Source organism: Salmo salar, chromosome ssa11, assembly GCF_905237065.1.
Source record: "Salmo salar chromosome ssa11, Ssal_v3.1, whole genome shotgun sequence".
NCBI lineage: Eukaryota > Metazoa > Chordata > Actinopteri > Salmoniformes > Salmonidae > Salmo > Salmo salar.
Window position 1 is genome coordinate 95,245,586 of NC_059452.1, and position 26,068 is coordinate 95,271,653.

A 26,068-nucleotide genomic window follows, 5' to 3' on the forward strand; every position below is an offset into this window, starting at 1 on the left:
TGTAAAAACTGTAATAGTGGATCATTTTTGATTTAGGAGTTGTAGTATAAATACAATTCAAGGCAACAAATACATACAAGTGCCCCACGAATTGAGGTATCACGTGTGACTAACACATTTAGTTACTGTATTTCCCGCCTTGTGCCAGTCAGTGTAATTTTGTAAATGCCCGATCTCTATGGAAAGATGCACCATTCACCCAAGTTACGTCGAAATCGTGCCAGTGCTGTCTGAGATCACGTGTGACGAAAGTAGGAACGTACTGATGGAGACAGATCCATAGTTCACTCTCCGATTTAATTGTGGTGGACAATTGGAATATTCAGTATTTATGGATGGTAAGATTGGGTGGGAGTTTTCAGTGGTTTTGTCTTGAGGTTAAGCATTTGATAATGGGTTAAAGGTGAAGAATTTGGTATTGCTAGAATGAAATAAAACACCGGCCTCGACATATGATACTTTAGTTCTTCGGCAATATCGTTCCAAAGGACGTACGAATACTGTTTCCTCTATCCCCAAATATAGTGTGTTTTGGAAGCGGTGCAGCGCCTCGGTCTCGCTGCGATGAAGTGGGACGGGGAGGGGGTATTATCCAGGGCGAGGTTGGCAGTTGAGACAGGAAAGCGTAGTGGAAACAAAGCAAGGACATCAGACATGAATTCATCTTGGTAACATTTGCATAGGCTTGCGTTATGTTTTCATTGTCAAAGCAGTTTTTCATCCACACTACGATGGATGCTGTGTGCATGGCGTCTCTATTGTGCTGCTGAGGACTCGTTGGAAATACAGTAACCGGACTGAAGGTGAAGCAACGTATTTTTATTGAAACTATACGTTCCCTCTACATTTGCGACATGTTCTGTTAAACGCTCATCATCGGTGGATTGCTGATCTGAGACAATAACGACTAGGCTATAGCCGACTATTTTGAAATCATCACATACTGTACTTGATACTGGGCTTCCGTTATTGAATCAGTATGTTTTTTTATGATTTAATATTTCTGGCAGTTATATGATAGCATATAATAAAACGCGCGGAAGTAAAAAAATAAATATATATATATATGTAAAAAAAATATATATATATGCAAGGGAATCATATATATATATATACTGTAACGACCCTGGGTTTATAAGCGCGGAAATCGATTCTGCCGCTGGAGCATGCTTTTGCGGCACAGTCGATAGCGCGCCGGACCTCGGGCAAGAAGGTCGAGGGTTCGAGACCTGCTCCCTGCCTGTTTCATTACAATACATTGATACTGAAGTAGAAAATGAACGAGTTCCAGTCCAGTCCTCCTGAATGTCCAGACAGCGTCTGTTCAATCGAAGGACTACCCCCTTTGCCAAAAGGCCTCAGCGGCATCCTGAACTCCAGTGGTGGCTCATGGAGGGACATCAAAAAAGTCTGCAGTAAACTGACACGCATTCAGGCCGACATTAGCAAGTCTACAGTGATCGACTCTCTCGGCCGCAGCAAACCTGCAAGTCTGGACGCAGGGCTCGCAGTGCTGCGCGAGGAAATGGTTGGACATTATTTTGTAATCGGTTGATTTAATTTTATTAGTATTTATTTTAGCCCTATGGCTAGTTTTCCAAGAGTGTAAGAAATGTAAAAACATACTGAAATTTGATAAACAACAAAAGCAAATTGATCATTTCTCACAGCATTTTGTCTTTGATTATTGTCAGAAAATAACACACATCTAGAGAACATCCTGAAATAATAGGGTTATTTTATTTGTTTAATTTATCAGCTGCTATTTCTGCTCAATTTACCTACATTTGTTATTGTTAATTTGTATTAAATTGACAACGTTTATATAGTTAATGTATGAGATTATTGACACAATTAACCTTTCCTGTTGTGTGTCCTAGGTGGACCTCAGACAGTTGGACATGTCTCTGCACTGTCAGCTGTGGTATCTCTATGAGTCCATCCAGGAGTACAAGGAAGCCTTTCAGGACATCTCCAACTCTCTGCTGTCAGAGAGCAGCATCACTACAGAAAATAGTTACTCTGAGGAAGAGGATGATTATGAAGAGGAGGAGAACGATGGTGATACTGTACCTCAGAATCTACCTGGCACTTCACTGACTCTCCAGTCAACTCAAAACTCCCGGGACCAATGGATCAAAGAGTCTTTCCACATTTCCTTATAAACCAACTAATATTTTTCCTGTATTTACATAATATAATCGGTTTCCTGTTCTGTATAGCTGTTTTATTATTTATTATACTTGTACCCACCTAGCTAGGTTATTGGCAGAAAGACATTTTTAAACTGGTGCCATACTGATGAACCGTCTCCATCACACAAGGAGCTGACATTTTCAACAAAACCTTGTTACTATACAATCCTTCGTTAAAGAGACCTTGTTTGTTGATTTGGACTAATTGTGCATATCTTGAAAACAAAAGCCAATTAAGTCATATTTCAAATACCTGATGATTTATATGTGTGTATATATATATATACATATATATATATATATGATTCTAAATGCCTTGTAATTAACTCCTTCATCGGAGTAAAACATATTTTTCTCTAAATATAATTTTCTTTACAATTTTAATATTGAATGTAATCTTAGACACGTAGTCACATACACACAATGTCGGTATTTCTCCTTTTTGTTTGTTGTGATGGGAAGTTTATGTATTGAGCTTTTTTAATATCTTGGCATAAAAATAAAAAATGCTATGGACAGTAACCATGTCTTATAAGTCAAATCTACACTACTTCAATGGTCTGCTAATGGGTCCAGCTCAACTGTAATATATTGGTTTGGAAAGGGGTTATTGACATACTCTAACCACTAGATGGCAACAGTTGTTGTGGCAGATAGCATCTGCTCCACATGTAGAAAACCTGAAAAATCTTGTTTCCCAAGATTAAGTCAGAAAGCCCTTCAGTTCCAAAAACTGTACTTTTGTTCCTGTGTTTCTGGCTCACGGCAGAGTATGCATTTTGATAACTGTGGAAGTGTGCCTTTTTGATAACCATGGAAGTGTGGATTTTTGATAACCATGCAAGTAAGCCTTTTTGATAACTGTGGAAGTGTGCCTTTTTGATAACCATGGAAGTGTGCATTTTTGATAACCATGGATGTGAGCCTTTTTGATAACCATGGCAGTGTGCCTTTTTGATAACTGTGGAAGTGTGCCTTTTTGATAACTGTGGAAGTGTGCCTTTTTGATAACCATGGAAGTGTGCCTTTTTGATAACCGTGGAAGTGTGCCTTTTTGATAACTGTGGAAGTGTGCCTTTTTGATAACTGTGGAAGTGTGCCTTTTTGATAACTGTGGAAGTGTGCCTTTTTGATAACTGTGGAAGTGTGCCTTTTTGATAGCCATGCCTTTTTGCATCTAACTATTACTTACAGTATCTCACAGGAGAAGTTATGTGGATGCCATTGATATCACTGTTTAGCCCTTTAAAGTTATATGACTGTACTTGTGCATGTTTTTGGTTCATGAGAGCACCACTCTGACTGTCTGGCCATTATAAACAAACCATTCCAGCCACACATGGACTTATTAGGTAATGATCCCTGTTCTCTCCCCAGGGTAGGAGGAGTCCAGAACACATGGACTTATTAGGTAATGATCCCTGTTCTCTCCCCAGGGTAGGAGGAGTCCAGAACACATGGACTTATTAGGTAATGATCCCTGTTCTCTCCCCAGGGCAGGAGGAGTCCAGAACACATGGACTTATTAGGTAATGATCCCTGTTCTCTCCCCAGGGTAGGAGGAGTCCAGAACACAGTGGACTTATTAGGTAATGATCACAGTTCTCTCCCCAGGGTAGGAGGAGTCCAGAACACATGGACTTATTAGGTAATGATCCCTGTTCTCTCCCCAGGGTAGGAGGAGTCCAGAACACATGGACTTATTAGGTAATGATCCCTGTTCTCTCCCCAGGGTAGGAGGAGTCCAGAACACAGTGGACTTATTAGGTAATGATCCATGTTCTCTCCCCAGGGTAGGAGGAGTCCAGAACACAGTGGACTTATTAGGTAATGATCCCTGTTCTCTACCCAGGGTAGGAGGAGTCCAGAACACATGGACTTATTAGGTAATGATCCCTGTTCTCTTCCCAGGGTAGGAGGAGTCCAGAACACAGTGGACTTATTAGGTAATGATCCCTGTTCTCTCCCCAGGGTAGGAGGAGTCCAGAACACATGGACTTATTAGATAATGATCCCTGTTCTCTCCCCAGGTTAGGAGGAGTCCAGAACACAGTGGACTTATTAGGTAATGATCCCTGTTCTCTCCCCAGGGCAGGAGGAGTCCAGAACACAGTAGACTTATTAGGTAATGATCCCTGTTCTCTCCCCAGGGTAGGAGGAGTCCAGAACACATGGACTTATTAGGTAATGATCCCTGTTCTCTCCCCAGGGTAGGAGGAGTCCAGAACACATGGACTTATTAGGTAATGATCCCTGTTCTCTCCCCAGGGTAGGAGGAGTCCAGAACACAGTGGACTTATTAGGTAATGATCCCTGTTCTCTCCCCAGGGTAGGAGTGTCCAGAACACATGGACTTATTAGGTAATGATCCCTGTTCTCTACCCAGGGTAGGAGGAGTCCAGAACACATGGACTTATTAGGTAATGATCCCTGTTCTCTTCCCAGGATAGGAGGAGTCCAGAACACAGTGGACTTATTAGGTAATGATCCATGTTCTCTCCCCAGGGTAGGAGGAGTCCAGAACACATGGACTTATTAGGTAATGATCCCTGTTCTCTCCCCAGGGTAGGAGGAGTCCAGAACACAGTGGACTTATTAGGTAATGATCCCTGTTCTCTCCCCAGGGCAGGAGGAGTCCAGAACACAGTAGACTTATTAGGTAATGATCCCTGTTCTCTCCCCAGGGTAGGAGGAGTCCAGAACACAGTGGACTTATTAGGTAATGATCCCTGTTCTCTCCCCAGGGTAGGAGGAGTCCAGAACACATGGACTTATTAGGTAATGATCCCTGTTCTCTCCCCAGGGTAGGAGGAGTCCAGAACACAGTGGACTTATTAGGTAATGATCCCTGTTCTCTCCCCAGGGTAGGAGGAGTCCAGAACACATGGACTTATTAGGTAATGATCCCTGTTCTCTCCCCAGGGTAGGAGGAGTCCAGAACACATGGACTTATTAGGTAATGATCCCTGTTCTCTCCCCAGGGTAGGATGAGTCCAGAACACAGTGGACTTATTAGGTAATGATCCCTGTTCTCTCCCCAGGGTAGGAGGAGTCCAGAACACAGTGGACTTATTAGGTAATGATCCCTGTTCTCTCCCCAGGGTAGGAGGAGTCCAGAACACAGTGGACTTATTAGGTAATGATCCCTGTTCTCTCCCCAGGGTAGGAGGAGTCCAGAACACAGTGGACTTATTAGGTAATGATCCCTGTTCTCTCCCCAGGGCAGGAGGAGTCCAGAACACAGTGGACTTATTAGGTAATGATCCCTGTTCTCTCCCCAGGGTAGGAGGAGTCCAGAACACAGTGGACTTATTAGGTAATGATCCCTGTTCTCTCCCCAGGGTAGGAGGAGTCCAGAACACATGGACTTATTAGGTAATGATCCCTGTTCTCTCCCCAGGGTAGGAGGAGTCCAGAACACAGTGGACTTATTAGGTAATGATCCCTGTTCTCTCCCCAGGGTAGGAGGAGTCCAGAACACATGGACTTATTAGGTAATGATCCCTGTTCTCTCCCCAGGGTAGGAGGAGTCCAGAACACATGGACTTATTAGGTAATGATCCCTGTTCTCTCCCCAGGGTAGGAGGAGTCCAGAACACATGGACTTATTAGGTAATGATCCCTGTTCTCTCCCCAGGGTAGGAGGAGTCCAGAACACAGTGGACTTATTAGGTAATGATCCCTGTTCTCCCCCCAGGGCAGGAGGAGTCCAGAACACAGTAGACTTATTAGGTAATGATCCCTGTTCTCTCCCCAGGGTAGGAGGAGTCCAGAACACATGGACTTATTAGGTAATGATCCCTGTTCTCTCCCCAGGGCAGGAGGAGTCCAGAACACATGGACTTATTAGGTAATGATCCCTGTTCTCTCCCCAGGGTAGGAGGAGTCCAGAACACAGTGGACTTATTAGGTAATGATCACAGTTCTCTCCCCAGGGTAGGAGGAGTCCAGAACACATGGACTTATTAGGTAATGATCCCTGTTCTCTCCCCAGGGTAGGAGGAGTCCAGAACACATGGACTTATTAGGTAATGATCCCTGTTCTCTCCCCAGGGTAGGAGGAGTCCAGAACACAGTGGACTTATTAGGTAATGATCCATGTTCTCTCCCCAGGGTAGGAGGAGTCCAGAACACATGGACTTATTAGGTAATGATCCCTGTTCTCTACCCAGGGTAGGAGGAGTCCAGAACACATGGACTTATTAGGTAATGATCCCTGTTCTCTTCCCAGGGTAGGAGGAGTCCAGAACACAGTGGACTTATTAGGTAATGATCCCTGTTCTCTTCCCAGGGTAGGAGGAGTCCAGAACACATGGACTTATTAGATAATGATCCCTGTTCTCTCCCCAGGTTAGGAGGAGTCCAGAACACAGTGGACTTATTAGGTAATGATCCCTGTTCTCTCCCCAGGGCAGGAGGAGTCCAGAACACAGTAGACTTATTAGGTAATGATCCCTGTTCTCTCCCCAGGGTAGGAGGAGTCCAGAACACATGGACTTATTAGGTAATGATCCCTATTCTCTCCCCAGGGTAGGAGGAGTCCAGAACACATGGACTTATTAGGTAATGATCCCTGTTCTCTCCCCAGGGTAGGAGGAGTCCAGAACACAGTGGACTTATTAGGTAATGATCCCTGTTCTCTCCCCAGGGTAGGAGTGTCCAGAACACATGGACTTATTAGGTAATGATCCCTGTTCTCTACCCAGGGTAGGAGGAGTCCAGAACACATGGACTTATTAGGTAATGATCCCTGTTCTCTCCCCAGGATAGGAGGAGTCCAGAACACAGTGGACTTATTAGGTAATGATCCATGTTCTCTCCCCAGGGTAGGAGGAGTCCAGAACACATGGACTTATTAGGTAATGATCCCTGTTCTCTCCCCAGGGTAGGAGGAGTCCAGAACACAGTGGACTTATTAGGTAATGATCCCTGTTCTCTCCCCAGGGCAGGAGGAGTCCAGAACACAGTGGACTTATTAGGTAATGATCCCTGTTCTCTCCCCAGGGTAGGAGGAGTCCAGAACACAGTGGACTTATTAGGTAATGATCCCTGTTCTCTCCCCAGGGTAGGAGGAGTCCAGAACACATGGACTTATTAGGTAATGATCCCTGTTCTCTCCCCAGGGTAGGAGGAGTCCAGAACACAGTGGACTTATTAGGTAATGATCCCTGTTCTCTCCCCAGGGTAGGATGAGTCCAGAACACAGTGGACTTATTAGGTAATGATCCCTGTTCTCTCCCCAGGGTAGGAGGAGTCCAGAACACAGTGGACTTATTAGGTAATGATCCCTGTTCTCTCCCCAGGGTAGGATGAGTCCAGAACACAGTGGACTTATTAGGTAATGATCCCTGTTCTCTCCCCCAGGGTAGGAGGAGTCCAGAACACAGTGGACTTATTAGGTAATGATCCCTGTTCTCTCCCCAGGGTAGGAGGAGTCCAGAACACAGTGGACTTATTAGGTAATGATCCCTGTTCTCTCCCCAGGGTAGGAGGAGTCCAGAACACATGGACTTATTAGGTAATGATCCCTGTTCTCTCCCCAGGGTAGGAGGAGTCCAGAACACATGGACTTATTAGGTAATGATCCCTGTTCTCTCCCCAGGGTAGGAGGAGTCCAGAACACAGTGGACTTATTAGGTAATGATCCCTGTTCTCTCCCCAGGGCAGGAGGAGTCCAGAACACAGTGGACTTATTAGGTAATGATCCCTGTTCTCTCCCCAGGGTAGGAGGAGTCCAGAACACAGTGGACTTATTAGGTAATGATCCCTGTTCTCTCCCCAGGGTAGGTGGAGTCCAGAACACAGTGGACTTATTAGGTAATGATCCCTGTTCTCTCCCCAGGGCAGGAGGAGTCCAGAACACAGTAGACTTATTAGGTAATGATCCCTGTTCTCTCCCCAGGGTAGGAGGAGTCCAGAACACATGGACTTATTAGGTAATGATCCCTGTTCTCACCCCAGGGTAGGAGGAGTCCAGAACACAGTGGACTTATTAGGTAATGATCCCTGTTCTCTCCCCAGGGTAGGAGGAGTCCAGAACACATGGACTTATTAGGTAATGATCCCTGTTCTCTCCCCAGGGTAGGAGGAGTCCAGAACACATGGACTTATTAGGTAATGATCCCTGTTCTCTCCCCAGGGTAGGAGGAGTCCAGAACACAGTGGACTTATTAGGTAATGATCCCTGTTCTCTCCCCAGGGTAGGAGGAGTCCAGAACACATGGACTTATTAGGTAATGATCCCTGTTCTCTACCCAGGGTAGGAGGAGTCCAGAACACATGGACTTATTAGGTAATGATCCATGTTCTCTCCCCAGGGTAGGAGGAGTCCAGAACACATGGACTTATTAGGTAATGATCCCTGTTCTCTCCCCAGGGTAGGAGGAGTCCAGAACACAGTGGACTTATTAGGTAATGATCCCTGTTCTCCCCCCAGGGCAGGAGGAGTCCAGAACACAGTAGACTTATTAGGTAATGATCCCTGTTCTCTCCCCAGGGTAGGAGGAGTCCAGAACACATGGACTTATTAGGTAATGATCCCTGTTCTCTCCCCAGGGTAGGAGGAGTCCAGAACACAGTGGACTTATTAGGTAATGATCCCTGTTCTCTCCCCAGGGCAGGAGGAGTCCAGAACACAGTGGACTTATTAGGTAATGATCCCTGTTCTCTCCCCAGGGCAGGAGGAGTCCAGAACACAGTAGACTTATTAGGTAATGATCCCTGTTCTCTCCCCAGGGTAGGAGGAGTCCAGAACACAGTAGACTTATTAGGTAATGATCCCTGTTCTCTCCCCAGGGTAGGAGGAGTCCAGAACACATGGACTTATTAGGTAATGATCCCTGTTCTCACCCCAGGGTAGGAGGAGTCCAGAACACAGTGGACTTATTAGGTAATGATCCCTGTTCTCTCCCCAGGGTAGGAGGAGTCCAGAACACAGTGGACTTATTAGGTAATGATCCCTGTTCTCTCCCCAGGGTAGGAGGAGTCCAGAACACATGGACTTATTAGGTAATGATCCCTGTTCTCTCCCCAGGGTAGGAGGAGTCCAGAACACAGTGGACTTATTAGGTCATGATCCCTGTTCTCTCCCCAGGGTAGGAGGAGTCCAGAACACAGTGGACTTATTAGGTAATGATCCCTGTTCTCTCCCCAGGGTAGGAGGAGTCCAGAACACATGGACTTATTAGGTAATGATCCCTGTTCTCTTCCCAGGGTAGGAGGAGTCCAGAACACAGTGGACTTATTAGGTAATGATCCATGTTCTCTCCCCAGGGTAGGAGGAGTCCAGAACACATGGACTTATTAGGTAATGATCCCTGTTCTCTCCCCAGGGTAGAAGGAGTCCAGAACACAGTGGACTTATTAGGTAATGATCCCTGTTCTCCCCCCAGGGCAGGAGGAGTCCAGAACACAGTAGACTTATTAGGTAATGATCCCTGTTCTCTCCCCAGGGTAGGAGGAGTCCAGAACACATGGACTTATTAGGTAATGATCCCTGTTCTCTCCCCAGGGTAGGAGGAGTCCAGAACACAGTGGACTTATTAGGTAATGATCCCTGTTCTCTCCCCAGGGCAGGAGGAGTCCAGAACACAGTGGACTTATTAGGTAATGATCCCTGTTCTCTCCCCAGGGTAGGAGGAGTCCAGAACACAGTGGACTTATTAGGTAATGATCCCTGTTCTCTCCCCAGGGTATGAGGAGTCCAGAACACAGTGGACTTATTAGTTAATGATCCCTGTTCTCTCCCCAGGGTAGGAGGAGTCCAGAACACAGTGGACTTATTAGGTAATGATCCCTGTTCTCTCCCCAGGGTAGGAGGAGTCCAGATCACAGTGGACTTATTAGGTAATGATCCCTGTTCTCTCCCCAGGGTAGGAGGAGTCCAGAACACAGTAGCTGTAAAAATTCAAATACCATCAGAAGGCATTCCTTACTAATGGAATTAGCCCTGAACATCTAGTGTTTCTACTTATTTAGTGGTTGAAATAGAATTTGAATAAAACATAAAAGTCTTGTTTAAACTTTAAACACCATAATGTTTTGTGTAAAGGAAGGTTAGAGGAATACAACCAGGACATCCCAGGTCATTTATCTTGCTAGCTTCCCATCATATTTAGTATAAACGAAAGTTGTATGACAACACATCAGCATCAAGCAATAATAGCAGAGGCTTATACCAGTAGGCCCGGCTTATTGTTGTCTCCACATAGTTCCTTCCATTCTCTGCCACACTTCCATATATATTACATAGACATTATGCCAACATAACTAGAATGGAATAACTTCTGTAATTACAGTCTAATATGTATATTAGTACACATAGAGTCTGTATGTTTTCTTTTAAGACAGAATTAAATGTAATAGCACCAAATACTAAGGTCAGAGCGGCAAGTGCACTCTTAGAAAAAACGTGCTATCTAGAACCTAAAAGAGTTATTAGGCTGTCCCCATAGCAGAACCCTTTGAAGAACCCTTTTTGTTTCCAGGTAGAACCCTTTTGGTTCAATGTAGAACCCTTTAAACAGAGGGTTCTACATGGAACCCAAAATAGTTTTACCTGGGACCAAAAAGGGTTCTCGTATGGAGACAGTTGAAGAACCCTTTTGGAATCCTTTTTTCTAAGAGTGTACTGCTTAACACAGTAACTGGTGACAGGAATTACATTAATAGATCAACTCTACCCTTGAGCAAGCTACTTTACAGATCCACTAGCCACCAGGAAATGACTAACTGAAAACAGGAAGCCCCATACATTCCTCAGACAACCATGATCCTTTTCCTAATAGCCACAGAACAAGGCCACTTTACTGCAACCTTTGATTGTATTTTCGTAATAACGGTCTCTGAAATCTTTTTACCATTGGTGGTCAGTTCCCATTTCAATAATTTGATTTACTATTCATATAGCAACAGAACATTAAAACAGGGGTGAGAGCTTTTACATTCCTACTACATCACTGTCAGACTGATAAATGACAGACATTACTTCCAACCACTCAGCTGACAGCAGGATCTGTATCATCACGATGATGATGATGACACCCTGACATAAACCAGAAGAGGGCAAATATTTTCCAGAGAGGTATAACTTCTAACTTAATTTTTATCACTATGATTGGATTTTTTGGTATTTATTTGTACTGTTAATTAGGCTATCTGTGTTGATGTCATCAGACATGTCATCAATTAGGCTAGCATTTGCCTTCTTTGATATTAAGAGGAGAAGGGCCTCAATCAATAGCCAAATGATGATGGATCAAATTAAAACAATCCTTTATTCACTCTTAGCAGAATCCTAAAGTTACTAAGCACTTATTTTCTATAAACCATGATAAGGGAGATATTCAATGTGATCTTTCAAGTAATAATAGTCTCTGATATCTTATTACCATTGGAGGTCAGTTCCCATTTCATTTTACTATTAATTTAGCAACAGAACATTAAAACGGGTGAGAGCTTTTACATTCCTTTTAGAAAGTCCCATGTATTTCTATAAATAGGCCACACACAGCTGCGGGAAGTAGGGTGCTGAGGGTGCTGCAGCAACCCCTGAAAAATATCAATGAAATAAAAAAATGAAGTAGTGCACTAGGCCTTTACTAGTCCTGTATTAGCTGACCGATATAACCACCTGTAGCGTGAGCATGAAAACAAATCTAATGTGGCTTCAACTCAGTTTATGATAGTTAACCTACAGTCTGAGCAAAGATAAATTAGACAAGTCCTCTTCTCATTTCAGGTCTTTACCTGGCCTTATGACTCTCAGACACTGATAGTGATGTGTTTGCTGCTTGAGTCAAGGTAAATAACATGTTGACTCATGACTTACACATCCGCTGCTGCCTGGCAGAACACTCACTCTGTCTCAGTGAACAAGGTGGGGTTGAGTTAGGAAACTCTTGGCTCTAGCCAGCTGTCTACTTCACTGATCTCTTCCCTGAATACTGGAAAAACATTATTAGTGTAGTTCCATATGTTAAGTAATGACGTTTTGAACATAATCAGGCTCAATAAATGTATATAACTCCTAGTCATAACATGCTTTGATTTTTTAATAGCCTGTGATCGATCGTGCATCCTCTCTGTCAATGTTGTTGTAAGACTATTGCAGAGGAAAGGAGAGGTACACATGAGCTGCTGTGTTCCACGTGTAGGCTGTATCACACTTCTCTATCCTCAGCTGCCTCTGTCCACCCACCCCTCCCTCTTCTCCTTCCAAAAATATACTCCACACAGCTATGGAAAATCCCTATGCATGTCTACTCGAATACCCGTTGGGACAGGACATCTCTCTTCATGGAAAATCATGCATCATCTTATTTCCCAATGTGCGTTTGGCCCAAATTGAATCACAAACCGTTTAGATAAGTAAGGAAATTAAAGGATGTTCTTAAAATGTAAATCAAATATTAGGATAAAAGTGTCAAATAGGCAAGAGCGCTTTACAAATGGATACAATGTATACTGCAGAGAACAGTGCCAATAATAGTTTGAGTGAACAATTCAGGACAAAGTATTCATTTTGAATATACTTCAGCAAAGTTGTATAAGTGTCATCTGACTCGTTAACGGTCATCATACTGACAGTGGCATCGTACCATGGACGGAATCCAAAGTCTGAAATGTTATTGTTTACTGTTGTACGGATAGGCAAAAAGAAGATAAAAGACAGGGAATTTTGCATACTGCCGCGTCATCAATGCTTTGCAACCGCTCCCCTTCTTTATCTGCTGCCTACAGACTCAACAAATGATACCACTTGGAGAGTTTATTGCACTGTCAGTATAACGTAGCCTAAAATGTGTTATGGTGGCTTTATCGGAGAGTTTTATTTCCCTGGCTGGGCGAAGGACAGCTATTATATACCTGGATGAATTGTCGACACTGTCTTTTAACTCGGGAATGCATATTGTGGACTAGCAGTTGCATTTAGGATATTTGTTTTTCCTTATTCTAACCATGTGGAAGTGTTGAAATGCGCACGACAGTGGATTCGGTTCCGCTTATAAATACTGTATTTAATAATTACGGTAGTTCCGTGCTACATGTTTTTTTTTCTTCGAGGCGTTTAGTTGATGGCGACAGTTTTGTGTGGCTCAACTCAATTAAACTTCTTCACCTGCGGCTGTTCCTTTTGAACACGGTCAGCTTGAAGACAACGGTTTTACACACCACGAACTGTCATTGAGCAACCATACTTTCTAAAACTTTTTAATACCTCAACTAAATTATGACTTCGGTTTGGAAAAGATTACAACGCGTCGGCAAGAAAGCTTCAAAATTCCAGTTTGTGGCGTCTTATCAAGAACTTGTGTTGGAATGCACGAAGAAATGGTAGGTTATGTCATTTATTTAGGTTAAACGAACTCATTTTCACAACATCCCATTGGCTCACGTTATCTATCTGCTCCCATGAAGGGCGTTTCTCCTTGTAATATTTCTACTTTAATGTTAGGTTTGCGCAGCCTACCACCATGGACACTGCTTTAGGCATCCTTGTCAAGACCCTTTTCCATTTATTTGATCCAACCCATAACGGACCGTATTCCATTTCCGTACCAGTGACAACAGAGTTACAGGAAGAGCGCAGAATGCGGTTAGTTCGCTGTTTCCCCTGAAACAGTCATATGAATAAGAGAAGCGCGTGAGCTGCCGTCACTAGCTACCACAACCACAAAGTCATAATGATGGCCAAACTCTGCCTATTTCTCCAATTGTTATATTTAAAATGTTATTGCTAGCCTTATGTTTAACCCTTGCCATAAATTAAGACCAACGTTTTTTTTACGCTATAGACACTTTTGTGGCTGTGAAATCGAATTGAACCTCTACATTTCCGCGTGTATTGTAATTATAGTAGGCTATCGGCACAGGATAAGCACTATTTTCACGCCACTTTGATACCAACGTGACTTTTTCGTAACAGGTTAGAACTTACGCAGCATTTCAGGAGAATTAACGTAGCAGGTTAGGAAACTATATAGGGTTTGCAAAAATACTCTACTAACTTGCTACGAAAATTACTTAGTATCAGAGTGGCGTGAAAAGACTATCCCATAGGCACAGGTCTACTGTAGATGTAATGCACACAATAGGCATCAATACTCCTACCACAAGCCTACCTCATCACTGTCAGACTGGTAAATAACAGACATTACTCAGTTCACTCAGCTGACAGGAGAATCTGTATCATGATGATGATGATGATGATGATGCCCTGTCATGACCAGATACTGGGAAGCAGGGCAAATGTTTTCAAGAGTGATATCACTTCTAACTTAATTTGTTTCACTATGATTGGATTTGTTGGTATTTATTTGTACTGTTATTTAGGCTATCTGTGTTGATGCCATCATACATGTCATCAATTAGGCTAGCATTTGCCTACTTTGAGCTTAAGAGGAGAAGGGCCTCATAATTGATTCAATTAAACAATGCTTTCTTCACTCTTAGCGAAATCCGAAAGTTACTACGTACTTATTTTCTATAAATCATGATAAGGGAGATCTTTGAATGTGATCTTTCAAGATTGTTTAATGAGTGTCTGAGTTGCACCCTAGTAGACTACACAACAATGTAATTTGTAAACAGGCCTGCCATGCCTGTCCTTGAGTATTCTGTCATGTTCCAACAGAGCTATAGCATGTGCTATTGTGTACTGTACAGTAGTGTGACTATATCATTCTTTCTTAGCAGATAAGATTTAAACTTGGACTAAAACACAGACCATTTGAAATCTGATACAACGTCCGTGCGTTGAGCCTTGGAGCGTTGAGCCTTGGAGCGTTGAGCCTTGGAGCGTTGAGCCTTGGAGCGTTGAGCCCCATCAGGGTGATGGATCGATTCAAATCACATTTTATTTGTTGCATGTGCCGAATACAACAGGTCTACGCTTTATCATGAAACGCTTATCTACGAGCCCTTTCCCAGCAATGCAGAGTTAATATGAAAAAAGAAAGGAAATATTAACTCAATAAACAATAACAGTAACAGGGCTCTATACAAGGAGTACCGAGTCAATGTGCCGGGGTACAAGGTAGTTTTGTATTTGTATTTTGTATTTATTATGGTTCCCCATTAGTTAGGCAGCAGCTACTCTTCCTGGGGTTTATTATGGTTCCCCATTAGTTAGGCAGCAGCTACTCTTCCTGGGGTTTATTATGGTTCCCCATTATTTAGGCAGCAGCTACTCTTCCTGGGGTTTATTATGGTTCCCCATTAGTTAGGCAGCAGCTACTCTTCCTGGGGTTTATTATGGTTCCCCATTAGTTAGGCAGCAGCTACTCTTCCTGGGGTTTATTATAGTTCCCCATTAGTTAGGCAACAGATACTCTTCCTGGGGTTTATTATGGTTCCCCATTAGTTAGGCAGCAGCTACTCTTCCTGGGGTTTATTATGGTTCCCCATTAGTTAGGCAGAAGCTACTCTTCCTGGGGTTTATTATAGTTCCCCATTAGTTAGGCAGCAGCTACTCTTCCTGGGGTTTATTATGGTTCCCCATTAGTTAGGCAGCAGCTACTCTTCCTGGGGTTTATTATGGTTCCCCATTAGTTAGGCAGCAGCTACTCTTCCTGGGGTTTATTATGGTTCCCCATTAGTTAGGCAGCAGCTACTCTTCCTGGGGTTTATTATGGTTCCCCATTAGTTAGGCAGCAGCTACTCTTCCTGGGGTTTATTATGGTTCCCCATTAGTTAGGCAGCAGCTACTCTTCCTGGGGTTTATTATGGTTCCCCATTAGTTAGGCAGCAGCTACTCTTCCTGGGGTTTATTATGGTTCCCCATTAGTTAGGCAGCAGCTACTCTTCCTGGGGTTTATTATAGTTCCCCATTAGTTAGGCAGCAGCTACTCTTCCTGGGGTTTATTATGGTTCCCCATTAGTTAGGCAGCAGCTACTCTTCCTGGGGTTTATTATGGTTCCCCATTAGTTAGGCAGCAGCTACTCTTCCTGGGGTTTATTATGGTTCCCCATTAGTTAGGCAGCAGCTACTCTTCCTGGGGTTTATTATGGTTCCCCATTAGTTAGGCAGCAGCTACTCTTCCTGGGGTTTATTATGGTTCCCCATTATTTAGGCAGCAGCTACTCTTCCTGGGGTTTATTATGGTTCCCCATTAGTTAGGCAGAAGCTACTCTTCCTGGGGTTTATTATGGTTCCCCATTAGTTAGGCAGCAGATACTCTTCCTGGGGTTTATTATGGTTCCCCATTAGTTAGGCAGAAGCTACTCTTCCTGGGGTTTATTATAGTTCCCCATTAGTTAGGCAACAGATACTCTTCCTGGGGTTTATTATGGTTCCCCATTAGTTAGGCAACAGCTACTCTTCCTGGGGTTTATTATGGTTCCCCATTAGTTAGGCAGCAGCTACTCTTCCTGGGGTTTATTATAGTTCCCCATTAGTTAGGCAACAGATACTCTTCCTGGGGTTTATTATGGTTCCCCATTAGTTAGGCAGCAGCTACTCTTCCTGGGGTTTATTATGGTTCCCCATTAGTTAGGCAGCAGCTACTCTTCCTGGGGTTTATTATAGTTCCCCATTAGTTAGGCAGCAGCTACTCTTCCTGGGGTTTATTATGGTTCCCCATTAGTTAGGCAGCAGCTACTCTTCCTGGGGTTTATTATAGTTCCCCATTAGTTAGGCAGCAGCTACTCTTCCTGGGGTTTATTATGGTTCCCCATTAGTTAGGCAGCAGCTACTCTTCCTGGGGTTTATTATGGTTCCCCATTAGTTAGGCAGCAGCTACTCTTCCTGGGGTTTATTATGGTTCCCCATTAGTTAGGCAGAAGCTACTCTTCCTGGGGTTTATTATAGTTCCCCATTAGTTAGGCAGCAGCTACTCTTCCTGGGGTTTATTATGGTTCCCCATTAGTTAGGCAGCAGCTACTCTTCCTGGGGTTTATTATAGTTCCCCATTAGTTAGGCAGAAGCTACTCTTCCTGGGGTTTATTATGGTTCCCCATTAGTTAGGCAGCAGCTACTCTGGGATGGAGGGAGGGTAGAGAGGAGGGATGGAGGGAGGGAGAGTAGAGAGGAGGGATGGAGGGAGGGTAGAGAGGAGGGATGGAGGGAGGGTAGATAGGAGGGATGGAGGGAGAGAGGAGGGATGGAGGGAGGGTAGAGAGGAGGGATGGAGGGAGGGTAGAGAGGAGGGATGGAGGGATGGAGAGAGGAGGGATGGAGGGATGGAGAGAGGAGGGATGGAGGGAGGGAGAGTAGAGAGGGAGAGTAGATAGGAGGGAGGGATGGAGGGAGAGAGGAGGGATGGAGGGAGGGTAGATAGGAGGGATGGTTCCCCATTAGTTAGGCAACAGATACTCTTCCTGGGGTTTATTATGGTTCCCCATTAGTTAGGCAGAAGCTACTCTTCCTGGGGTTTATTATGGTTCCCCATTAGTTAGGCAGCAGCTACTCTTCCTGGGGTTTATTATGGTTCCCCATTAGTTAGGCAGCAGCTACTCTTCCTGGGGTTTATTATGGTTCCCCATTAGTTAGGCAGCAGCTACTCTTCCTGGGGTTTATTATGGTTCCCCATTAGTTAGGCAGAAGCTACTCTTCCTGGGGTTTATTATGGTTCCCCATTAGTTAGGCAACAGCTACTCTTCCTGGGGTTTATTATGGTTCTCCATTAGTTAGGCAGAAGCTACTCTTCCTGGGGTTTATTATGGTTCCCCATTAGTTAGGCAACATATACTCTTCCTGGGGTTTATTATGTTTCCCAATTAGTTAGGCAGCAGATACTCTTCCTGGGGTCCAGCAAAATTAAGGATGTTATACAGTTTTTAACATTACAATACATTCATTACAGAATTCACAACACTCTAAGTGTGTGCCCTCAGGCCCATACTCCACTACCACATATCTACAACACAAAATACAATGTGTACATGTGTGTATCATGTGTGTGTATGCATGTGTCTCTGCCTATGTTTGTGTTGCTTCACAGTGCGCCTCCCATAGTCTATTCTGGACTTGGGGACTGTGAAGAGACCTTTAGTGGCATGTGTTGTGGGGTATGCATGGGTGTCTAAGCTGTGTGCTAGTCGTTTAAACAGACAGCTCGGTGCTTTCAACATGTCAATACCTCTCACAAATACAAGTAGTCAATATCTCCTCTACTTTGAGTCAGGAGAGATTGGCATGCATATTATTAATGTTTGCTCTCTGTGTACATCCAAGGGCCAGCTGTGCTGCCCTGTTCTGAGCCAACTGCAATTGTCCTAAGTCCCTCTTTGTGATGCCTGACCACACGACTGAACAGTAGTCCAGGTGCGACAAAACTGGAGCCTGTAGGACCTGCCTTGTTGATAGTGTTGTTAAGAAGGTAGAGTAGCACTTTATTATGGACAGACTTTAGTGAATGATTTGTCCCAAATACAATGCTTTTAGTTTTTGAAATAGTTTTTGAAATATTTAGGGCTAACTTATTACTGAAACTAACAGCATCTCTTTGTTAAGTGTTGCAGTCATTTCAGTCGCTGTAGTAGCTGACGTGTATAGTGTTGAGTCATCCGCATACATAGGCACACTGGCATTACTCAAAGCCAGTGGCATGTCATTAGTCAAATCAAATCAAATTTATTTATAAAGCCCTTTTTACATCAGCTGATATCTGATGTAAAATTCAAAAAAGGTAATGGGCCTAGACAGTTGCCCTGGGGAATGCCTGATTCTACCTGGATTATGTTGGAGAGGCTTCCATTAAAGAATACCCTCTGTGTTCTGTTAGACGGGTACCTCTTTATCCACAATATAGCAGGGAGTGTAAAGCCATAACACATACATTTTTCCAGCAGCAGACTATTATCGATAATGTCAAAAGCCGCACTGAAGTCTAACAAAACAGCCCCCACAATATTTTTTATCATCTATCTCTCAGCCAACCATCAGTCATTTGTGTAAGTGCTGTGCTTGTTGAATGTCCTTCCCTATAAGTGTAAAATTAAAGGGTAAAAGTGACTAGGCAATCAGGATATATAATAAAAAGAGTAGCAGCAGCATATGTGAAGAGTGTGAAAGTGTGTCTATGTGTGTGTGTGTGTGTGTATGTGTGTTGGAGTGTCAGTTTAGTATGTGTGAGTGTGTATGTGTGTGTTGGAATGTCAGTGTAGTACAGTTGAAGTCGGAAGTTTACATACACCTTAGCCAAATACATTTAAACTCAGTTTTTCACAATTCTTGAAATTCAACCCTAGTAAGAATTCCCTGTCTTAGGTCAGTTAGGATCACCACTTTATTTTAAGAATGTGAAATGTCAGAATAATAGCAGAGAGAATTATTTATTTCAGCTTTTATTTCTTTCATCACATTCCCAGTGGGTCAGTAGTTTACACTCAACTAGTATTTAGTACCATTGCCTTTAAATTGTTTAACTTGGGTCAAACGTTTCAGGTAGCCTTCCACAATAAGTTGGTGAATTTTGGCCCATTCCTCCCGACAAAGCTGGTGTAACTGAGTCAGGTTTGTAGGACTCCTTGCTCACACACACTTTTTCATTTCTGCCCACAAATTTTCTATAGGATTGAGGTCAGGGCTTTGTGATGGCCACTCCAATACCTTGACTTTGTTGTCCTTAAACCATTTTGCCACAACTTTGGAAGTATGCTTGGGGTCAATTGTCCATTTGGAAGACCCATTTGCGACTAAGCTTTCTGACTGATGTCTTGAGATGTTACTTCAATATATTCACATAATTTTTCTTTCCTCATGATGCCATCTATTTTGTGAAGTGCACCAGTCCCTCCTGCAGCAAAGCACCCCTACAACATGATGCTGCTACCCCCCTGCTTCATGGTTGGGATGGTGTTCTTCGGCTTGCAAGCGTCCCCCTTTTTCCTCCAAACGTAACGATGGTCATTATGGCCAAACAGATCTATTTTTGTTTCATCCGACCAGAGGACATTTCTCCAAAAAGTACGATCTTTGTCCCCATGTGCAGTTGAAAACCGTAGTCTGTCTTTTTTATGGCGGTTTTGGAGCAGTGTCTTCTTCCTTGCTGAGGTTCTTCCTTGCATTCAGGTTATGTCGATATAGGACTCGTTTTGCTGTGGATACAGATACTTTTGTACCTATTTCCTCTAGCATCTTCACAAGGTCCTTTGCTGTTGTTCTAGGATTGATTTGCACTTTTTGCACCAAAGTACTCTAGTCTCTAGGAGACAGAACGCATCTCCTTCCTGAGCAGTATGACGGCTGCATGGTCTCATGGTGTTTATACTTGCGTACTATTGTTTGTACAGATGACTATGGTACCTTCAAGCGTTTGGAAATTGCTCCCAAGGATGAACCAGACTTGTGAAGGTCTACATTTTTTTTCTGAGGTCTTGGCTGATTTCTTCTGATTTTCCCATGATGTCAAGCAAAGAGGCACTGAGTTTGAAGGTAGGCCTTGAAATACATCCACAGGTACACCTCCAATTGACTGAAATGATGTCAATTAGCCTATCAGAAGCTTCTAAAGCCATGACATCATTTTCTGTAATTCTCCAAGCTGTTTAAAGGCACAGTCAACTTAGTGTATGTAAACTTCTGACACATTGGAATTGTGATACAGTGAATTATTAGTGAAAAAATCTGTCTGTAAACAATTGTTGGAAAAATTACTAATTCACAAAGTAGGTCCTAACCGACTTGCCAAAAGTATAGTTTGTCAACAAGAAATTTGTGGAGTGGTTGAAAAATGAGTTTTAATGACTCCAACTTAAGTGTATGTAAACTTCCGACCAGTGAGTGTGTGGGTAGAGTCCAGTGAGTGTGTGGGTAGAGTCCAGTGAGTGTGTGGGTAAAGTCCAGTGAGTGTGTGGGTAGAGTCCAGTGAGTGTGTGGGTAGAGTCCAGTGAGTTTATGGGTAGAGTCCAGTGAGTTTATGGGTAGAGTCCAGTGAGTGTGTGGGTAGAGTCCAGTGAGTTTATGTGTAGAGTCCAGTGTGTGTTCATAGAGCCAGTGCAAGAATATCAGTGAGAAAGAAAAGGGTGTCAATGTAAATTGTCCACGTGGCCATTTGATGATCTGTTCAGCAGTCTTATGGCTTGGCGCTCAGGTATCGCTTGTAGTCTATGACTTGGGTGGTTGGAGTCTTTGACAATTTTTAGGGCCCTCCTCTGACTCCGCCTGGTATAAAGGTCCTGGATGGCAGGGAGTTTGGACCCAGTGATGTACTGGGCCGTACGCACTACCCCTTTGCGGTCGGATGCCAAGCAGTTGCCATACAAAACGTTGATGCAGAAAGTCAAGACGCTCTCAATGGTGCAGCTGTCAAAGCCACGGGAAGTAGGGATGCAGCACCCCCTGAATAATCAGAATAATTACAATATATATATAAATAAACATTTTCGAAAAAAAAGAAATGTGCACTGGGCCTTTAATAGTCCTGTATTAGCGGGCCGGTATAGCCGTCTGCAGCGTGAGGATCTGAGTGACCATGACAAATATTTTCAGCCTCCTGAAAAGGCATTGTCATGCATTTACAACTGTGTTGGTGTGTTTGGACCATGATATATCCTTAGTGATGTGAACACAGAGGAACATGAAGCTCTCCACTTGAACTGGGTATCACTTATAATAACACAAACATGAAGAGTGATCAAACTGTCCATCTCATGTTTAGTAATAAGCTGTTCTAACATGAGAACCAATGAGGGGGAGTTGTTTTTGTTGAGAAAGCCTTACTACTGGTTGCAGCTGTCAGGGTCAAAGTCTTCAGTCTCAACAAATGATCAGTCTTGCCTCTGGTTGAGTTTATGACAGCTGGAGCATGACACAGCAGCCTGTTTTTGGTGTGAGTCATATTGGCCTCTGGTAACTCAGGAAGGAGTATGGGTGTGTTTTCTCCTGTTGTAATGGGTTTGCCTGTCCCAGTATGTCAGTCTATTTCTGTGCCCTATGATACCACAATGTTTTAAAAACAACCCCCTCCCCACCCAAACATGCCATTTGGCTCCCTTCTGCGCTGTTGCTCTAACAATCCGAGACAGAACTGAATTTGCCCCTGCTTTCTATGTTCTCCTAAACAGGCTGCATTAGCCCAATGACTCTCTATGTTAGTAAGGAGTCCCCTGCACTAGAGGAACTTCAATTCAGTTTTGATAGATCCTACAATAGTAATATATTAAACAGGGCCTTCATTTCACGTGCATTACAATTTACAAGCAATATTAGTGAGCAGACAGCTCAACTGTATTCCGGAATAACATGATATAGTTGTAATAAAGTGGGAGGGTCTTGTTATAACATAAACAATTAGGATGGGAGGGTCTTCAGACTGTAGATTAAAAGTGATTGAGCAATATGGGTCCTTCCTCTTGTGTACCCCACCCCCAGAGGCCTCAAGAAAGCAGTGGCATTGGCCTTAATGCAGCTTCCTTCCATTATTCCCGTGTTGCAGAAGCCCGAGCTTCTCCTTCTAACCAACACAATAGACAAACCAAGGGTTGGAAACTTCTCCCAGTCAGTGGAGACAGAGCAACACTTGTATAATATTACACATTGAGGACAGATAGAATAGCAATGTATCTGACAAACAGTCAAACATTTGTGTAGGCCTATGACATATTTCATGAATGCATTATGTAATGTAAAATAGATTCCGAGATTTACTTTAGACACACACACACACACACACACACACACACACACACACACACACACACACACACACACACACACACACACACACACACACACACACACACACAGTCTCTTCCAGCCCTTGGGTTGTGTGTATTGGGTTCCAGCTGATTGTCTGCTATCCACCCTCTTCTTCATCTGTTGTGGAATAGAACATCTGTTAGGGCATGATTCCCCAGGGATGACACTGACTGGGGAAGCAGTCCCGTTCTTCTCAGAAAATTGTTTCATAACAAATAACAGAGAACTTGTGTGTTGGTGTTTGTATTAGTGTTTTTGTGGAAATTATTACATTGAAACGCCAAAGAAGATAACTTATGCTGAATTATGTAAGGACTAAAATAATCTACAAAACAATTTATTGCATTTCTCACTGTTTCTTGTCTCATTGTCCCTTTTTGTATGATTTTAGGCAACCAGATAAAGTCAGGGTGGTTTGGACGAGAAGAAATAGGCGTATGTGCTCTAAGGTAAATACTAACCATGTTTTACTTACCTCAAAACAGCACATCTCTTATCCCACGAGGATGGCAGGGATGCAGTTCCAGAATTTGTATCATGTTTTGATGTAGTCTTGATCTCTCTCTCTCTAGCTTCATGGATGGCAGCCGGGCATCAAGAACCCCTACAGGGGGATGGTGGTTTGGCCCGTACCTGAAAACGTGGATATCTCCCTCACACTCTTCAGGGTAAATATCACCCCATGGGTATTCATGAGTACGCTGCACCATAGCTATTTGCTTCTGTGATAAATAATCTTTAGACATTTCTAATGTAAATTGACAACATCCAACAACATGTGTCCTTTTCCCCTGTCATTTCCATCTCTGTACTTACCCACTAGGATCCCCATTCTGATGTGTTTGAAGACAAAGACTGGACATTTGTCATTGAGAGTGTGAGTGTACTTTCTGCCTCTATCTAATACAATATCTCATAACAGGCAGCATTGAAATATAGAAGTTCATTAAAGATCATCAAATGGTACCACTAAAGCCCACTCATAAATGTATCCCTGCTGATTGCCTTGCAGGAGACAAAGGGTCAACGTAAGGTGTTGGCTGCAGTGGACGTGAATATGAAGAAGTTTGCCAGTGCCACTCCCACTCAGCAAGATCTGACATTGAAGCTGAAGCCCCTGTCTGTCAAGGTGGTGGAGGCCACTCTGAAGCTCTCCCTGTCCTGTGTGTTTCTCAGAGAGGGGAAAGCCACGTGAGTCCATCCCATAATATCCCACTAATGATAGATTCATAATTACCACTACAGTAATAACATCAGTAATGACTTCATTATGTATTTTAGATGACAATGCTGTGTTACTCTCCCACAGTGATGAAGACATGCAGAGCCTGGCCAGTCTGATGAGTGTCAAACCCACAGACATCGGTAACCTTGACGACTTCAACGAGAGTGATGAGGAGGAAGACAGGAGGTCTAGTGCTGGAGCTAGCATTAGCAAAGCTGCCGCAGGTACACTTCAATTATACACTCATACATACATCGTCAGATAAAACCTTACCTTCTTTGATGCTTTCTGTTATTCATTTATCTATTTGATGCTTTCCTTTCTCTCCAATAAATGATGGCATCCTCACTCTACCGCTTCATTTTTTAAAAGTCTATCTCCTGTCCCTTCTTTTTCATTCTCATTGCTTTCTTTCACCACTTTCTCTGCCAGCTCCTCTCCCTCCTGCTTGTCCGGTGCCTCCCCCGGGAAGGAGGCCTGCTCCTCTAAAGAAACCCCCTGTCATAGGTACCCTGCCTCTCTTCCCCTTGTTCTGTTCTTCATCTTGTATCTCCTTTCCAATCATCCTACCACAATACTTTATGTGTAAATGTATAAATTAGCATCATTTAGAAAAATCATATCCAAGGATGATACAAATGACAATTGTAACATTACATAGAGCTGATGGATCCACCAGTTCCACCAGTTACATCAGTTCCTTCAGTTCCACCAGTTCCCTCAGTTCCATCAGTTCCACCAGTTCCATCAGTTCCCTCAGTTTCACCAGAACAAGCGCATTTGCGAAAAAAGCACTGTCGTTGCACCAATGTACCTAACCATAAACATCAATGCCTTTCTTTAAAATCAATACACAAGTATATATTTTTAAACCTGCATATTTAGTTAATATTGCCTGCTAACATGAAATTGTGTCACTGCTCTTGCGTTCATTGCCTGGCTCGTTGCAAACTAATTTGCCAGAATTTTACGTAATTATGACATACCATTGAAGGTTGTGCAATGTAACAGGAATATTTAGACTTAGGGATGCCACCCGTTAGATAAAAATACGGACCAGTTCCGTATTTCACTGAAAGAAAACACTTTTGTTTTCGAGATGATAGTTTCGGATTCGACCATATTAATGACCGAAGGCTCGTATTTCTGTGTGTTTATTATATTATAATTAAGTCTATGATTTGATAGAGCAGTCTGACTGAGCGGTGGTAGGCACCAGCAGGCTCGTAAGCATTTATTCAAACAGCACTTTCGTGCGTTTTGCCAGCAACTCTTCGCAATGCATTGCGCTGTTTATGACTTCACGCCTATCAACTCCCAAGATTAGGCTGGTGTAACCGATGTGAAATGGCTAGCTAGTTAGTGGGGCGCGCGCTAATAGCGTTTTAAACGTCACTCGCTCTGAGACTTGGAGTAGTTGTTCCCCTTGCTCTACATGGGTAACGCTGCTTCGAGGGTGGCTGTTGTCGACGTGTTCCTGGTTCGAGCCCAGGTAGGAGCGAGGAGAGGGACAGAAGCTATACTGTTACACTGGCAATACTAAAGTGCCTATAAGAACATCCAATTGTCAAAGGTATATGAAATACAAATCGTATAGAGAGAAATAGTCCTATAATTCCTATAATAACTACAACCTAAAACTTCTTACCTGGGAATATTGAAGACTCATGTTAAGAGGAACCACCAGCTTTCATATGTTCCCATGTTCTGAGCAAGGCACTTAAACGTTAGCTTTCTTACATGGCACATATTGCACTTTTACTTTCTTCTCCAACACTTTGTTTTTGCATTATTTAAACCAAATTGAACATGTTTCATTATTTATTTGAGGCTAAATTGATTTTATTGATGTATTATATTAAGTTAAAATAAGTGTTCATTCAGTATTGTTGTAATTGTCATTATTACAAATAAATGTAAAAAAAAAAATAGGCAGAGTAATCGGTACCAGTTTTTTTGGGCCCTCCAATAATGGGTATCGGTATCGGCGTTGAAAAATCATAATCG

The 26,068-nt window shown here is 43.1% G+C and overlaps 2 protein-coding genes across 7 annotated transcripts in view; both read left to right on the forward strand.

The window, feature by feature from the left end:
- Window positions 1–344: 344 nt before the first annotated feature.
- LOC106563691 (leucine repeat adapter protein 25) lies at window positions 345–2,717 on the forward strand. Its single transcript, XM_014129499.2, has 2 exons — window positions 345–1,528; window positions 1,881–2,717. Exons 1-2 carry the CDS (start codon window positions 1,277–1,279, stop codon window positions 2,163–2,165), a joined length of 537 nt encoding a protein of 178 aa, XP_013984974.1. The 5' UTR covers window positions 345–1,276; the 3' UTR covers window positions 2,166–2,717.
- Window positions 2,718–12,918: 10,201 nt separating this feature from the next.
- Window positions 12,919–26,068, forward strand: part of LOC100380650 (EH domain-binding protein 1-like protein 1) — a 38,800-nt gene continuing 25,650 nt past the window's right edge. For 2 of the 6 annotated variants that reach the window (XM_045690109.1, XM_045690111.1), the window contains exons 1-7: window positions 12,919–13,529; window positions 23,228–23,285; window positions 23,409–23,504; window positions 23,660–23,713; window positions 23,849–24,027; window positions 24,146–24,285; window positions 24,494–24,568. In XM_045690109.1, the coding sequence (XP_045546065.1) occupies window positions 13,426–13,529; window positions 23,228–23,285; window positions 23,409–23,504; window positions 23,660–23,713; window positions 23,849–24,027; window positions 24,146–24,285; window positions 24,494–24,568 (706 nt within the window). In that variant the 5' untranslated portion in view covers window positions 12,919–13,425. The remainder of the gene's footprint in view (window positions 13,530–23,227; window positions 23,286–23,408; window positions 23,505–23,659; window positions 23,714–23,848; window positions 24,028–24,145; window positions 24,286–24,493; window positions 24,569–26,068) is intronic. The other 4 variants (XM_045690110.1, XM_045690114.1, XM_045690115.1 and 1 more) reach the window with 4 other exon arrangements.

What these genes read in the sequence shown, in the direction of transcription:
- LOC106563691 (XM_014129499.2), top strand. Translation starts at nt 1,277, where the DNA reads ATGAACGAGTTCCAGTCCAGTCCTCCTGAATGTCCAGACAGCGTCTGT. An exon ending in CAGTGCTGCGCGAGGAAATG is followed by an intron (nt 1,529 to 1,880) that starts GTTGGACATTAT and finishes TGTGTGTCCTAG; the next exon opens with GTGGACCTCAGACAGTTGGA.